At 44.1% G+C, this 14,187-nt stretch overlaps 1 protein-coding gene and 1 long non-coding RNA gene across 3 annotated transcripts in view; both read left to right on the top strand.

The window, feature by feature from the left end:
• The first annotated feature begins 348 nt into the window (after positions 1-348).
• On the top strand, positions 349-3,550 carry LOC135328369 (uncharacterized). The gene is made up of 4 exons (XR_010389201.1): positions 349-592; positions 689-793; positions 1,007-1,092; positions 3,429-3,550. It is a non-coding gene; the product is annotated as an uncharacterized LOC135328369 (long non-coding RNA).
• Positions 3,551-3,712: 162 nt separating this feature from the next.
• Positions 3,713-14,187, top strand: part of SCARB2 (scavenger receptor class B member 2) — a 28,649-nt gene continuing 18,174 nt past the window's right edge. For both annotated transcript variants that reach the window (XM_026103514.2, XM_026103515.2), the window contains exons 1-2: positions 3,713-3,935; positions 11,062-11,219. In XM_026103514.2, coding sequence (XP_025959299.1) covers positions 3,819-3,935; positions 11,062-11,219 — 275 coding nt within the window. In that variant the 5' untranslated portion in view covers positions 3,713-3,818. The remainder of the gene's footprint in view (positions 3,936-11,061; positions 11,220-14,187) is intronic.

The raw sequence follows: 14,187 nt of genomic DNA, 5'->3' as shown, positions 1-14,187 counted from the left end.
ATGGGTAGACAAGTCTAACATAATTTTAGATAGGACAGAAATCTGTAGAGTGTTTATTGAATTAAACACTTTTCTAGTTGTGATTACATACTTGCTGTGGAGATGAAGCTACACTTGGCTACACTTGGAAAAGCTGTTTTATTTTCTCTGTATGCCTTTGGACAGTTGCTACGGGGAAGAAATACAAGGTTTGGAACTGGTTAAACCTGGTGTAAACAAGTCTGTCAGCAGTGACACACTGTATTGTAGAACCTAAGTCTGAAAGAAAGACAAGCATGATTCTTATCTTGGGTGGTGAAAGCCAGAGACACATGAAGTGACATGAATACACCCGAAGAGACAACTGAAAAATAACCTACTCCTCCTGCCTACTGTTTCCACCCCTCTGCTGTGGCCAACATGAAACATCCACTAAAGGAAGGTCTAATAGTTATTAAAGTACAGGATTTCTGGGGTCTGTTCTGATTTAATTGCTGTTGTGCTGTGCAATTCCCTACTTCCTTCCTTGACAAGCCCTTTCCTTCCTTATGCAGACCCCAGGAGCCAAGTAACTGGTGCAAGACAGATGGAAGAAGCCACGTTGACAACCACAGTAAGTAATCCTTTTTTATATTTTCCCAGTGCGTGGGATGGGAGTATTTCACCCATGGTTTGGTTTTAAAACAAGGGTTCTTGAAATATTTTACAGTATGGAAATCATCTGGAGACATCTTGAACAATTCCCTTGGGAACATGAAGCTTGCCCTTTTCACCACGAGACAACTGCAAAATCTAGAGGAGCCCCGCAGTGTAGGTGGGTGATGGGGGCAGAACAAGAGACAGGGGCTTTCTGTGGCACGCTCTATGCCTGCTTGCTGGGTCTGTATTCCTACAGTTGGGCTTCTCCAGACTCTGACGACTTGGCACTCTCTCTGGCCACAGCTATCCGAATGACCTTCCGACTTTACATTTCCTAAGGGATGCTGCTGGCGATATGCATCCACTTGGATGTGCTTCCCTCCTACAGGTCCCTACATCATGCATTGAGGCCTGTTGTATCTGCAGCTGAGCTTGAGGAATGGCACTCAGCATAGAAGAGACAGTCTGCCCCAGGTATCCATTTGCTTTTTATTTATTTATTTATTTATTTGCTTGCCTTTTTCTTTTTCTTTTTCTTTTTTTTTTTTTTTTTTTTTTTTTTGCTAAGTAGCTGTCAGTGAGGCCCCAGTGTGGGAGCTGGTGATTGGTATGTTTTACGGAGTAGGACTGGCCTATTTTCACCATATTTGTGGTGTTATTGCCAGGGCCCCACCAGTGCTAGGGTCCTGGTTATACTAGGGTCTGTACAATAATAGAGAAAGAAACAACCAGCCCCAAGGGTTTGCAATGGAAATGAAAAGACAAAGGTGTTGCACATGAACAGAGTAACTAGGATGAGCTTCTGCAAACACTGTCCTTTTAAGTGTGTGTGGGGATGTTCTTGGGAATAGCTAATTAAATGGTAAGAAAGTGAAAGGAAGGGGGAAAGGGAAGAAGACTGAAGGAGGTGAGAGAGGAAAGGGTAAAGACATGAAGATTTCCTGGGATAAGCACGTTTTCCTGAATTAGGACCTTCTCTGCCTTTTTCCCTTGTAATATCATTATGATTTTGGAATGGGAAGATACGCCTCTGCTTGTTCGACGATTTGGTAATTATGACACAGGACTGTGCCTTGAGCCAGCATTGCACCCACTGCATTCCAATGCTGCACTTCAGAGGTGGAGTTGCTCTTCACAGGAATGTTTTAAATATATCATTGCTAGTAAGCAGTTTCTTGATTTCCAAAAATAAAATAACTTGTCAAAAAAGAGAATAATCCACATCAAGAATCTAGAAATCTGTATGGAGGAAACATGTAGTTCTGTGCATCACACACGTAGATTTTTATGAAACCCCCCCCACTGAATTAATCAAAACCAAAATTCATGCCAGTATCCAGGTAAAAGCATTTTATTTCAAAATCCTTATCTGTTGCAATGGCTAATCAAATTTGCCCTTAAGAAAAAGTTAGATGTCCCATTTAAGATACCACCTCAGATGTGATTACTGGTATCTCTTCAATGTTTCTGATTTCTTTTGTTTTTCCAAAGTTTCAGATAAAACAACATTTTCTTTAACATTATTAATAAAAAATGCTTCATGGCTATGAAAATTAGTTATGATAAAAATGACTTTGTATAGCTAAAGGATTATTATCTATTCTTAATTTTCTAAATCTCTGTCTGATTTAGAGACAGAGGACCTGATTCACTTCTCATTTACTTTGGAGCATGTGTATCAGGATATCCTTACTAAAGTCAGAAATCACAGAGCAGTTAAAGTACTTCAGATGAGATAGGAGAGGCCTCCAATCCACTGCTTCAGTAGCCATGGAAAGTGTGTTTAATGTACTGTAGGAGAAGGCATCTGCTTGTAAAAGTTGTTACTAGCTAGTGCCTGGCCAGGACGATATTTTGTGGTATAGGGAAGAGCTTGTGGCATCAGAGGGAGAATTCCCATGGAAAATTCTTCCAGGGAGAGAGCTCTACTGCTGTAGCTAAATTAGTGTTCAAAGAGGGATTCTGATCGCTTAGTCTGCTGCTTGCTTTTTGGAGAGATGATGATGAAACAGAGTAAAGACCACCGCTTTATGGTGGGAGTCTAAATTAAAAAAGGCTGACAGCACAATCTTTTTTTACTGCATGGGAGGAACCACAATAGTTCTGTTTTCCCAAACAACTGTGCAATGTGACCACATAACCTTTAATAAGCAGAAATGTGCGTACTAGCATAACACTAATTGCTGCAATTACAATACCAGGAAGTAATGTTTATAAAGGAAAATGCTTCAGTCTATCTTGCAGGAAATCCACCTGATGGTCCGCTTGCTCTCTTTTGGAGAAGGCATTACTTGGATCAGGATGACGGAGGCATTAAAGCATTGGCAAGCTGCCAGTCCCGTGATTTGAAAGCGCAAGGGGAGAGGGAACTGACTCATGACTTTGGAAACACTGGTGCTGCTAGCAGCATGGTTATAGCTATGGGACAGGAGTCCTGTATTGCTAAGCCTTACCTGCCTTCTGTGAAATACGGAGGCTGTGATGGAAAGCAGTTAGCACGGTACCCTTTTCTGGGAAAGGAGCTTTTGTGGGTAGCTTTCCCTGCTGCTAGGAATGCTCCGAGATGTGATTGTGGATGGGAAGCTGGAGCAATAGTGTCTAGTTAACTGTCTTTTAAAGGAGAAGTGGGTACATCAGTTTATTTTTTGTGAGTGGCTTAACTGTATTAGTGGAAGTTGAACTTCATTGAATTATGGTAGAATCTGATCGCTATGAAGGTTAATTCAGTCTAGAGGCAACTTGTCTTGCCTACAACAGTTTTTCCCTAATCTTCTTTCTGAGGAATAGCTGTTTTTCTGCTTGTTTGCCAGAAAAGCTTTTAGATGAGTCTACTGCATGGAGAAATGCACACTAGCAGATCTGCCCACAGCACACAGCAAAATTTGCGCCATGCCAGTGGGAGCTTTGGTTGCAAGCAAGAACAAAAGATTCTTCCCGGAGATGTTTCTATCCTGGTAAGTGAGGTTAAAAAAAAACAGACCTAAGCTATATCGCGCCTGCTAAAGCATCTACCGGTCCCTTGCAACCGGAGTGCCGGCGCTGTGCGGGCCGCCCCGGGGCGCGGCGCGGCGCCGCGGCTCCTCCCGGCGGGGCGAGGCGGGGCGAGGCGGCCGCCCGCCCCCTGCGCCGGGCCCCGAGCCTGGCGGCGGCGGCGGCGGCGGCGGCAGTGGCAGTGGCGGGGACGCTCCTCGGCGGCAGCCATGAAGTCGCTGTGCCTCGTCACCGTGGGGGTCCTGGCCATGACGCTGCTCATCGCCAGCATCTCCTTGCTGGTGGCGCACGTCTTCCAGACGGTGGTGGACCAGCAGGTGAAGCAGGTGAGAGCCCGGCCCCCGCGTCCCCCCCCCCCGCCTTGCGGCTTTTACTCCTTCGAGAAGCCTCTCAAAATAACCCGGGGGGGAGGGCAGGGAGGAAGCCCCCCCCCCCCCCCTCCTCGGGAGGGGGCTGGCGGGTGGCGCTGCCGTGCCATCTTTGGCCTGGCCTGGTACGACAGTGGTCAGGCAAGGGCCAAAGCAGTGCAAGGTAGCAAAGCGCCTCTGCGCCTGCCTGCCAGGCTGGGGCTCAGTGTAGGCTGGGCCCAGGCCGGGTTTTCGTGTGCGTAAAAATCAATGCTCATGAAGCAGCTTTACTGACTGTGAGGCAGCAACTGTACTGAGGCCTGCTCCAGAGCAGCAGCACATGGGGAGAGCGGGGGACGCCTAAAGTGCCGCTCCTGCCTGCTCTTTCATCATCCTTATCATATACTGCTTGAGACTTTCCTGTGGTGGCTTGTTCTGCCACTTCTGGAGCACAGCCCTTCCGGCATGCTGTAGGCCAAAACCTGTGGTGCTTCCCCAGCCTAGGTGGTGATAGCAAAGCGATTCACCCTCCTGTTCAAGGCTGCTTGCAGGGCACTTCAGGACATCCATCCAGGCATTGTTATCATTGCAGGGATCTCGTTGTTTATGGTCTGCCTAAGCTTTTGTTCCTCTCTTGGACTGGCTCTTTGTGTTTGTATGGTGGTCCAGTGAGAATAGTCAACTGCCTTAGCATTAGTAACCTCCATACTTAACACTAGAAACACGATCATTGGCTGTTTCCCTTAAAATAGCTGTGACCAATGTAAATGAGTAATTATTAATTTACCTACTCTGAAGAATATCTTCTCTATTATTTAAACAGAGAAACCAAGAGTGCTAAGAAATAAAGTGATTTGACCAGTGCTATTATCTAATTGGTGACAGAAGTCTGCTGATCCCCACAGTGTCCTAACCAATGTACTGATCTTTTATTTGACGTATTGTCAGGGAGCGTGTCCTAACGTAGAAGCTGTATTGTCTTAACTTAAACCAGTTTGGTTTAACAAGTGCAATTTTAGGTTGACAGTCAGCTTAGAGCAAGTTGTGTCACTTTAAAGTGTGCCGGTAAAGTTAAGGGATAGCCAGAAAAAAGCTACTGTAGGGTAAGCGGTCATTGAGCCTTCCAGTGTGTCAGCTGCTCTTCAGGAACTACTCGTACAGGTACTCCTGTAGTGTTTGTTCTCAGGTACATGCCTCTGCCATGCTGGAGTGTAATCATGGGTAATACCTGGGTTATCCTGAAGTCATTTCTTCATCAGCCCATACCCTTCTCTAGGCAATCTGAAAGCCGGGTGCAAGCTGATGTGAGTGGTAATGTATGCAAAGTTGCATGTCTGTCAAACCAGACCGAACCAGTACAGCTTTGTGTAGCCATGAACAGATCCATCTCCCCACATCTCACGTCTCTTTGGAAAGGAGCTCTGTCATCTTCTGCATCAGGTCAGAAATTAGTTTCAAGCCTTATTCCATTGCTGTTACCAAAGAGCAGTAGGGTGGAAAAAAAGGTTTGACTGGAGGGTATAGGACTGCCAGGAATTAGGTTTGATCCTCCTTATGAGTATTATCTCCTAGCTACATGCTGCTTACTCTTAACGTTTGATTACACAAGAGTAAGTTGGTAGTTGGTCAGCAGAGCTTTCAGTAACGCAGCGTAAATTTTCTAGAGCACAGTCTTTTCCTCCTTACCGCTGTTAGCTCGTGCTAGCGTACATTTGCATTGTGCAGAGTCAAGCGTTTTACTCCCTGTAGTAGCCTGTGAATCCTTCCTCGCCTTCTCCAGGAGCCTCATCTACGAACTGCAGAAGAACAGCTTTCAGCTCCAAAGCAGTGCACTTTCAGTCACCCTGCTGATTCTGCTGCTTTCCACATGTGCTCCTCCCCACGTGAGCTTTTTCTCATTTGTGTGTGATTTAGGAAGTTGCTGTCTCTTGTGTAACTATATATGTGGCTTAGAAAATCTTGTGCAAATAGAAAAATCTTACTTTGCCTTTGAGATATGGCAAGACTGAAGCTTTTCCAGCTTTCTTACTGCTCTGCAGTCCAGGGCACTGAACATGAAGTCTTACCTCCATGCTCATGAATTTCACATTGGCTCCTCTTAGCCTCAGAAATCTCTCTGCCTTTAGGGGAATTGCAGAAGGGCAGCAAGATGAGGGGCAATGAGGACAAACTGAAACACAGGAAATTCCACTTGAACATAAGGAAAAACTTTTTTACTGAGAGGGTGACTGAGCATTGGTACAGGTTGCCCAGAGAGGTTTTGGAGCCTCCATCCTTGGACATATTCAAAGCCTGACTGGAGATGGTCTTGAGCAACCTGCTCTAGGTGACCCTGCTTGAGCAGGGGGTTTGACCAGATGAGCTCCAGAGGTGTCATTCAACCCCAACTATTCTGTGATTCTTCAAAGGGAGAGAGGTTGCCCTTAGGACTGGTAGCTCATGCTCCTCTGAGAACTTTCCTACAGTCTTGCAATGGCAGACAGAGATGACTTGCAATGGAGAGCTATCTTTGCAGTCTCAGTTATAGCTTAAATAGGAGACTGCGCTTTGGACCAGCCGAAGTGCCTGTGTGTCCTGTGCTAGCACCTGTGAATCATTGCGGATGGGTCAGCTTTCACTAGGCAGTGTGTGTTGCATGCTTTCCAGCCAAAGACAGGAGAAAGGAAGTCTGTTCCTGGATAGAGGAACAGGGGATGTACGAAGAGCAGGGAATTCAGCAGGGCATCAGACTTCCCATCTCCCTGAAAATCAGCAGACAGACGTGTCGTGACGGGGGAGTGGGAGCACCTTTCCCACAAGGCGTTCGAACCTTGTCAACTTATTCTCTGTCTTCTTTGCCAGTCTTACTAGCTTTTTATGAATTAGAGTGTCATGCTGGATCAGATCAGATGTCCAGCTTGTTCAATATATACAGTATTAGCTGTCGGGGATAGCACCTGAAAATCCAGCGAATGGTGGAAAAAAAACATGTAATGAACAAGAAAAAAATAAATGCCCACAGGAAAAGGGCCATCCTAGCAGCAAGCAGTGCTTGCCTTATGCTGTTTGTCGCTTACATAGTTACGGCTTTAACTGACATGAGCATGCAGTTTATGAATATAAGAGGCTTTGATCTATGTACTTAATTCCGAACTTGGGTAATCAATCCCTGTGCCTTTCCCTCAAGTGATTTGTTTATGCCACATATCTTACACTGATCATTTTAGAAAACGTTTAGTGTTCTAACCCCTTGAAATTTCACTGGAATTTTGTTCCAAGCCATCTCTAGAGGTGGATTGGCAGGAGTGTTTAGGGTCCGGAAGGCCAAGGAAGATAGTTTTATCTCTTGACTTTTTCTTATGTATTGATCATTTTCAGGTGTGTGTTTTGTCTAATGTGAAATACTAAAGCTCTCGGTGCAGTTTAGTGTGGAGGCTTAGGTGAATGATCAGCTGAGATACTCCTTCTGAGCAGACTGTTCCCAAGGTGCAGGGGAATATCAGGGTCAAGGAATTCTACTCATGTTGATCTAAAAGTTTACTCTATTGCTTGTTTCTTTAACAATTGCAATTAAATTCTGTCATAGATGAACATATAAAACTATGCTCTGGTATTAGAACATTTTACAGCTCCAGAAAACAACAGAAATTTAACTTTCTAACTAAGGTCAAAAAACATACAGTACATTCCCCGCCCCTCATAATCACCAGCAACAACTGTTACACTTCTGAGGGAAAACATTCTTTTTATTTCCTGTGTGTGAAGAGTGGCCAAGGAAGGAAACCTAAGAAAATGAGATAAGGGCACATTCAGGACTGGCATGATAAAGTCAATGGGAAAGGTGCCTTGGTAGGCTTGAAATGAAAGTGGACTCCACCTGAAAAGGAGAACCCCCCCACCCCGTGCTACTGAGTGGGGATGCGCAATCACATTGTATGCAGAATTTAGGTTGTGATCTTGCAGTAAGGTGCACCTTTGCATCTCTGTGAGATAGGATCTTGGAGTTTGAGGCCTGTCCTCTAGACCTGCCTGCAGGACTAGTGTCTGACTTAAGGTTTCTGAGTACTTCAAGTTTTATCTCTTGTTCTTGCATTTAAGTGTCAGGAGGAAAAGTCTGATGCCTTGGCCTTCCACGGTACAGTAACTATAACTACAACAGAACTGTAGCTTATGTATTCTATGGTTAAGAGCAGTCCTATGATCTAATATCTCACAGCCTGCCCAACCTTGTAGTGAACACAACCTCTGACAAAAAGGATAGTAGTCCCAGTCTTGTAGCATCAGAGCTAAACAGACTGCCTTCAGCTGAGGGATGTGGACATATGTTTCTCTCAAAAATACATGGTCATGTTTTTTCTCTCAAGTCCAGGCCATGTGATACCATGTCATAGACCCAAATATCCCTGGTAACATTTGGTGAAAAATAGAAGAAAGAGCTTGCAGTATTTTATAATTTGAGAGATTCATGGAGTCTGAATCCTGCTCAGAAGTTTGTGAATCTGGGTTGCACTAGTGCTATCAGTGTGCAGATCTAAAAATAGATGCTGTCATTTCTGTGAGAGATCCAAATGGTGCTATGCAGATCCAAGTAATAAATCACCAGATTACTTTAACTGTTTCAGTACCTTTTTGCTCTCCAGCCCATCTCCCAGGAGATCACTTACGACTTCAGAATCTCAGGAGCATGTACTTAACACCAGTCTGTCAGAGAAAAACTCCTTCATTTCCTTCCTATTACTGCTCTTTGCATGTAATCTGGTGCATATATTTATATATTGATAGCTTGTTGGAAATCCATGTTACATTTAACAATGCTACATCAACTGGAGGAGCTTGTTCTCAGCTGAGCTCAGGAGAGGGGGACGGGGAGGTGGCATCCTTGCACGTCATAAATGTGATCCCCCCTGTCAAAAAGGATAGACTGGAGCTTAAAACTGGAATGAGTATGACCAGAGTGCACTTTTGTTTTTGTTTTTGTTTTTTTTAATGTATGTAAAACAGTTGCACATTTAGGCTGAGAAGTAATCCCTCATTTTAGTTGTCTCATATGAGAGACATTTGAGCGCTTGATAGGTGGCCTGAATATGCTTAGTCAGTAGTTGCTGGGGAACAGTACAAATTCCTAGATATGGATGGTTAAGCTCAAGACAGGTAATAATGAGTCTGGTTATCAACATTAAGCTTATACTCACTGTGTTTCATGCACATGAGAAATGTGAGCTTTACACAACCTAGGAAGGGAGCAGACCAGTAGTTTACTGCCAAGCGACCTCTGAAATAATTGACTTGGTAGTGTGGTTATTTGCGTATGGAGAAAAGCTGTCATGGTTATCTCTAACTGTCTCAGCTACATTGCTGTCTCATTTCCAGCCTTTTCTGTTAGAGTCATGGAAACTGTAGACCTGATTCAGTGAGATTTTCTGTTCTGATCCTGCAAACCAACTTCAGAAGGGCTCTTTCTGAATATAGCGATAAGCCTCCTTGGCATAGATTGCAAGAAAACAGGATCAAATGCATTGGGCTGTGTAGGTAATGGGATATATGAGGTGCTGGTAGTCCCAAAGAAATGCACAAAACTCCTGAAGCATGTCTAAAATACATTATTTTTGTGGTGTGTGCAGAATACATGGTTTGAAATCCTCAGAGGAAAGCAGTCTGCAACTTCTAAATACTGCCAGCTGGGTTGGCTTTCATTGGCATTCAGGAATACTGCTGCTGTTCAAACTTCCTGCCAATGTATTTTTCTTTGAAACAGTCTTCTCTTTATCTAATCACTGAAAATTAAAATAAAATACGGAGGGAAAACAACTACTTAAGTGGAAGACCCAGAATGAATCCTGAGGCAGCAGTGGCTGATGGTGTTAAGACCCCATAAATCGCACCCGTGAAATGGCAGCTGTCCAATCTGCCCTGCTTTTGGGCTTGTACTTACAATATTTGACTTGTTTTCTCAGAAGAATAAAAAGAACAAGTGTCGATGAGACCCATTTAGTTGCAAATTATTTGCCCCCTTCTTCCGCCTACTAGTGGTGTAGCATCAAGGATACGGTTTTCTTTGTACATATTCCTAAAAATTCCGCTCTGCAAGCCAGTTTTTTCCCCTACTGCCACAGTGTCAGTATCAGTGGTATAACCATGCAAGAAGCCTTGATTTTGGTGTTGGTTGCGGTGATGCTTTTATAGTTGTGGTGAATTTTATCTAAAATGAAATGGTACTGAAATGAGGGGTTGAGACCTATATTATATGTCCCTAATGGAAACACACACTAGTGCAGTTGTGACCTTCCTTATAACATGAGTGTGCTAGTGGGTAAAGGAATTGCTGATTCATTACTTAAGAACTTCTATCATAAAATGATCATTTATATCTATCCTTCTGTAATCCCTGTTTTGGTGAATACAAAGTAAGAGTGATACTCCATGGATTTGGAGGTGCATGTGCTCACATCACTACAGGAAAGTAATAGAAGGCAGAGGCTGAAGAATCTTTGCTGTGTTCAGAGACCTCAAAGTTATGAATCTCCATTTGCCTAAATTAAAGACATTTCTCTCACCTGCAGGTTTTCCTTCCAGGCCACTGAGAAACAAAGTCTCATCACTTTGGAGACAGAATCTCTTTGCCATACTGAAATCTGACATTCTTGACAAAGGAAATAAAAACACAAGGAAGCTCAGCTTCTTTTCTGGCCTTGCTCCTCCTAAGATGCTTCTCCTAGGACTTGGCCTCACACTGTTGAGTTCTACTTCTTTTATCTGCCATGTGGGCACATGTCTCATGGTGTCTCATAGGCAGTTTTTGTTGATACACCTTAAACAGGTGTACTTAACTTAAACAGGTTCATTGTGTAATAGCTGCTAAGTCTTCGTTCTCAGAAATGTCAGGCAGAAACGTGTGTGGGGAGAAGTGGGACGACAATCCCAACAAATGCCCCTGACCTGCAAGCATTGTCTGATTTTGTTGAGATTTAGTGAGATGCTTCGAAGTAGAGCATGTCTATAAGTATTTGTAGAAATCGCATCTCCAAGCCTATTGCCCATGTTTGTTTTGAGGGCATAGCTTTCCTCTTTCCTATAAATATTACATAGCATTTATCAAAACAGTTAACTTGTCTTTGTGTTGTTTCAGGGAACAGTATTAAGAAATGGCACAGATACCTTTGAAGCCTGGGAAGATCCTCCTCCACCAGTCTACATGCAGTTCTACTTTTTTAATGTGACAAATCCTTTAGAAGTGCTTCAAGGAGCTACTCCTCTCGTGGAGGAAATAGGGCCGTACACCTACCGGTAAGACCATTTCACTGTGTTTGTTATAAAAACAAACCTATTGGTTGTGAGGAATCAAAGAAGTGGGAGGACATTTGGGATCCCATTCTAGCAGAAAACCCAGCTGTTCATGTATGCTTGAAAGCCTGTCCAAGGGAGAATGGGTGGTCATGTGCTGCCTGTACACCGCAACTAGACTGAGACAACCTGCAATCTGTTCCAGATTCAGCCGGTCACTGGTGTCTGATTTTGGGCAAAGCATTTAATATGCTCCTGTGCTCCTTTTCCTCAGCTGCTGAACACAGAGGAAGTTCTCTGCATGCTGGCCTGCTGCCTTAGGAGGGAAAAGACAGTGACTGGTTGGATGATGTTTTGGAGTATGTGGTGAGGAGTGTGATGTAAACATGTCCTTCATGTTTTCACTTGGAAATTAGTTCTGAGCTAAAATGTAGCAAATTGCATCAGTAAAAGATGATGCCAGGTAGAACCAGTTACAGAGTGGGACTACAATGATCTTCCTCATCCAACCCTCACTATAAAACCTACTTAGATTCAGACCTAGCTACTGGTTTTACAAAAAGAAGGACCCAGTAAGACCACATGCAGTGATGGAGCTTGCTATACCTCCTGGACTCTTCTTTAACATGGTATAGGTCCACACTTTATGGTCTGACTTGGCTGCATTTGGAGAGAATTTGAAGTCACCATAGAAGTGAGATTTCCTCTAGAACTTGATTCTGCTCCACTGTACACAGCAGTGTAAACCAGGCAGGAGGCGTCATGGCCTTTGACATCATGGAACCGTGGCAGAAAGATGGAGTTTTTTCATTGTTAGTCTCACTTCTGGTCATTGACAGTCATTCAAAGCAGGCAGCAGTTCAGTGTCAGAAGGAGTTGTCTTTACCTAAGCTGCAAGATGACTCAAGATCAGGCTGTTAGTGTTTGAAAAAATACTGCAGAATAAAAAGAAGAGCCTTCTGTGGTCACCTCAGGCTCTGTGGTATGTCTTCCTCTTCTCTTTCTCTCCTCCCACGGCTCAGCGCCTCTACTTATATACCTCCTTGGCATCCTGTGTGTGGTGCTTTGGCAAAATACCTTTTATTAGATAAACCAGTAGAGCTGGGAAAAAACAGTTAAGCTTTCAGGTTCAGAAGCTTTTCTTCAGGTCTGTATAGTATAATGTTAACAACTAGTCAGCAGTGCTTCCTTTCTGTCAGGCAGATAAATGGGACTAGCTCCAGATGTAATAGAACTGTATGAAACCACTTAGGCCCGTACTTTTCTGCACCCTGGTACTCATACCCCCTTGCTAGCTTCTTTCTTTTCCCTTTTCTCAGCTCTGGGTATCTTCACACACATCACACGCAGCCAGGTTCGAGAAGCTGCACCGCAAAGAAGGCATTGGGTGGGATGGACTGGGTTGCTGGTGTAACTGGCTGGTCTGGCCTGTGCCTGAACTGCTGGACTGTGGTTCCCTGGGAGAGCCTTCCCCTGCAACGCACGCCACAGGCAGCCTGTGAGAGAGTCGGGGAGGGCGATGCAGGCTCTCCCTGCCTTGTTTATTGTGGTCTGAGCGAGGGAGGCTGCGCATTCCAGTGTTTTCTGTTTCAGTTGCTTCTGGCTTGCGTGGTTTGCCTGATTTTGACATGACTCAACAGGATTCGATTCTGCTGTGCTCTGTCTGATAGAAGAAGCAGTACAGCTAGAAACTGGAGTGCACTTTTCCAGCAGATTCTTTAATCCTCCCCTGACTGTCACTGCTGATTGTACCAGAATGTCGGCAGTGGGTGGGGTAGAGAGGAGACACTCAGGAAGGGAGGGAGAAGGGAGGGACATTGCAGACATACTGCATGCTAAAGCCGGAGACGAAATACCAAGTTTGTCTCACAGGCCTGATGTAGCAAAGCTTTCAAGAACCAATTAGATTTGAGCATGCGGCAGAACTCCTAAAGCACCCTAAAATGAAATGCATGGTTCCGTGTTCTTATAAAATGGGGGGTTGGGGAGAAACGCTGGAAGTGAACCATCCCAGACGGGTCGGGAGGAAAGCTCTCATGAGTGATAGAGTCTATACTAGACAGCTAAACAGGATCACTTCCTGCCTGCCTAAGCTTGAAGCGGTTCATAGTTTGACCTGCATTGATTGGAAACCTGGTTAGCACAGAAGTAGGTTCTGTAACAAAGGTATAGTAGTGCTTATCTTTCTAAATCTTAGTAGTTGGATTTACAGCATATAAAATAATTAATTCTGAAGTACAAGCTACTTATCTGGCCAAGCCTGCTGAGTCCTGAACACTAATATTGACTGGTCTTGCCCACATATACAGTTTTTTGTCTTTAACATTTGAGATCCTCCTACTTGTATACCTGATCAGGGAGTATTACTTTCCTCTCCAGCCCTTTTAGAATAGCAGAGGCTTCTCAGGTTAACTCTGGCCTATTTTAGGGCAGTCACTTCACATCTGTCCGTTCCCATCCCCTGAGCCCTAGATTCTAGCTCTTGCCAAATCAAACTGAAAGTGTTGCCAGACCAAAATGTTCCTAGCTGGCAGGGATGCTGAAGAGCAGTAGATCTGCTATTTGTGTAAGGGAAGTGGGAAATGGTTGGTTTCTAATAAGAGCAGTTTTATGGGTGTGTCTAGTTTGCTTTAAATTAGAAAGGTTGAACTAGAGTAATACTTAACACTGCATGTCAGTAAGCTGCATGAACAGATCTAGTGCAGCTGAGACAGAACCTAGGGTCTAAAATGAATGAAACACAGCACAGCACTATATCTTGCAGAATAATCAACTGTTGTGTCTTGGCACTTGAAATTTACTCAGGAAGCAAGGGAATGTAAAAGGCAACAAACTCTTGAGTGAATATGGACTTGTGAAATACAGTCTATTTCACCTGAAATTTACACCAAAAGGATCATGCCATGAGTAGACAACTGTTACTTCCATTTTCTCGTTTAATGAAGACAAATGTGTAGCTCATTTAGGACCT

Source organism: Dromaius novaehollandiae, chromosome 4 (genome assembly GCF_036370855.1).
Source record: "Dromaius novaehollandiae isolate bDroNov1 chromosome 4, bDroNov1.hap1, whole genome shotgun sequence".
NCBI classification, from domain to species: Eukaryota; Metazoa; Chordata; class Aves; order Casuariiformes; family Dromaiidae; genus Dromaius; species Dromaius novaehollandiae.
This window is presented reverse-complemented; position numbering and strand designations above follow the sequence as displayed.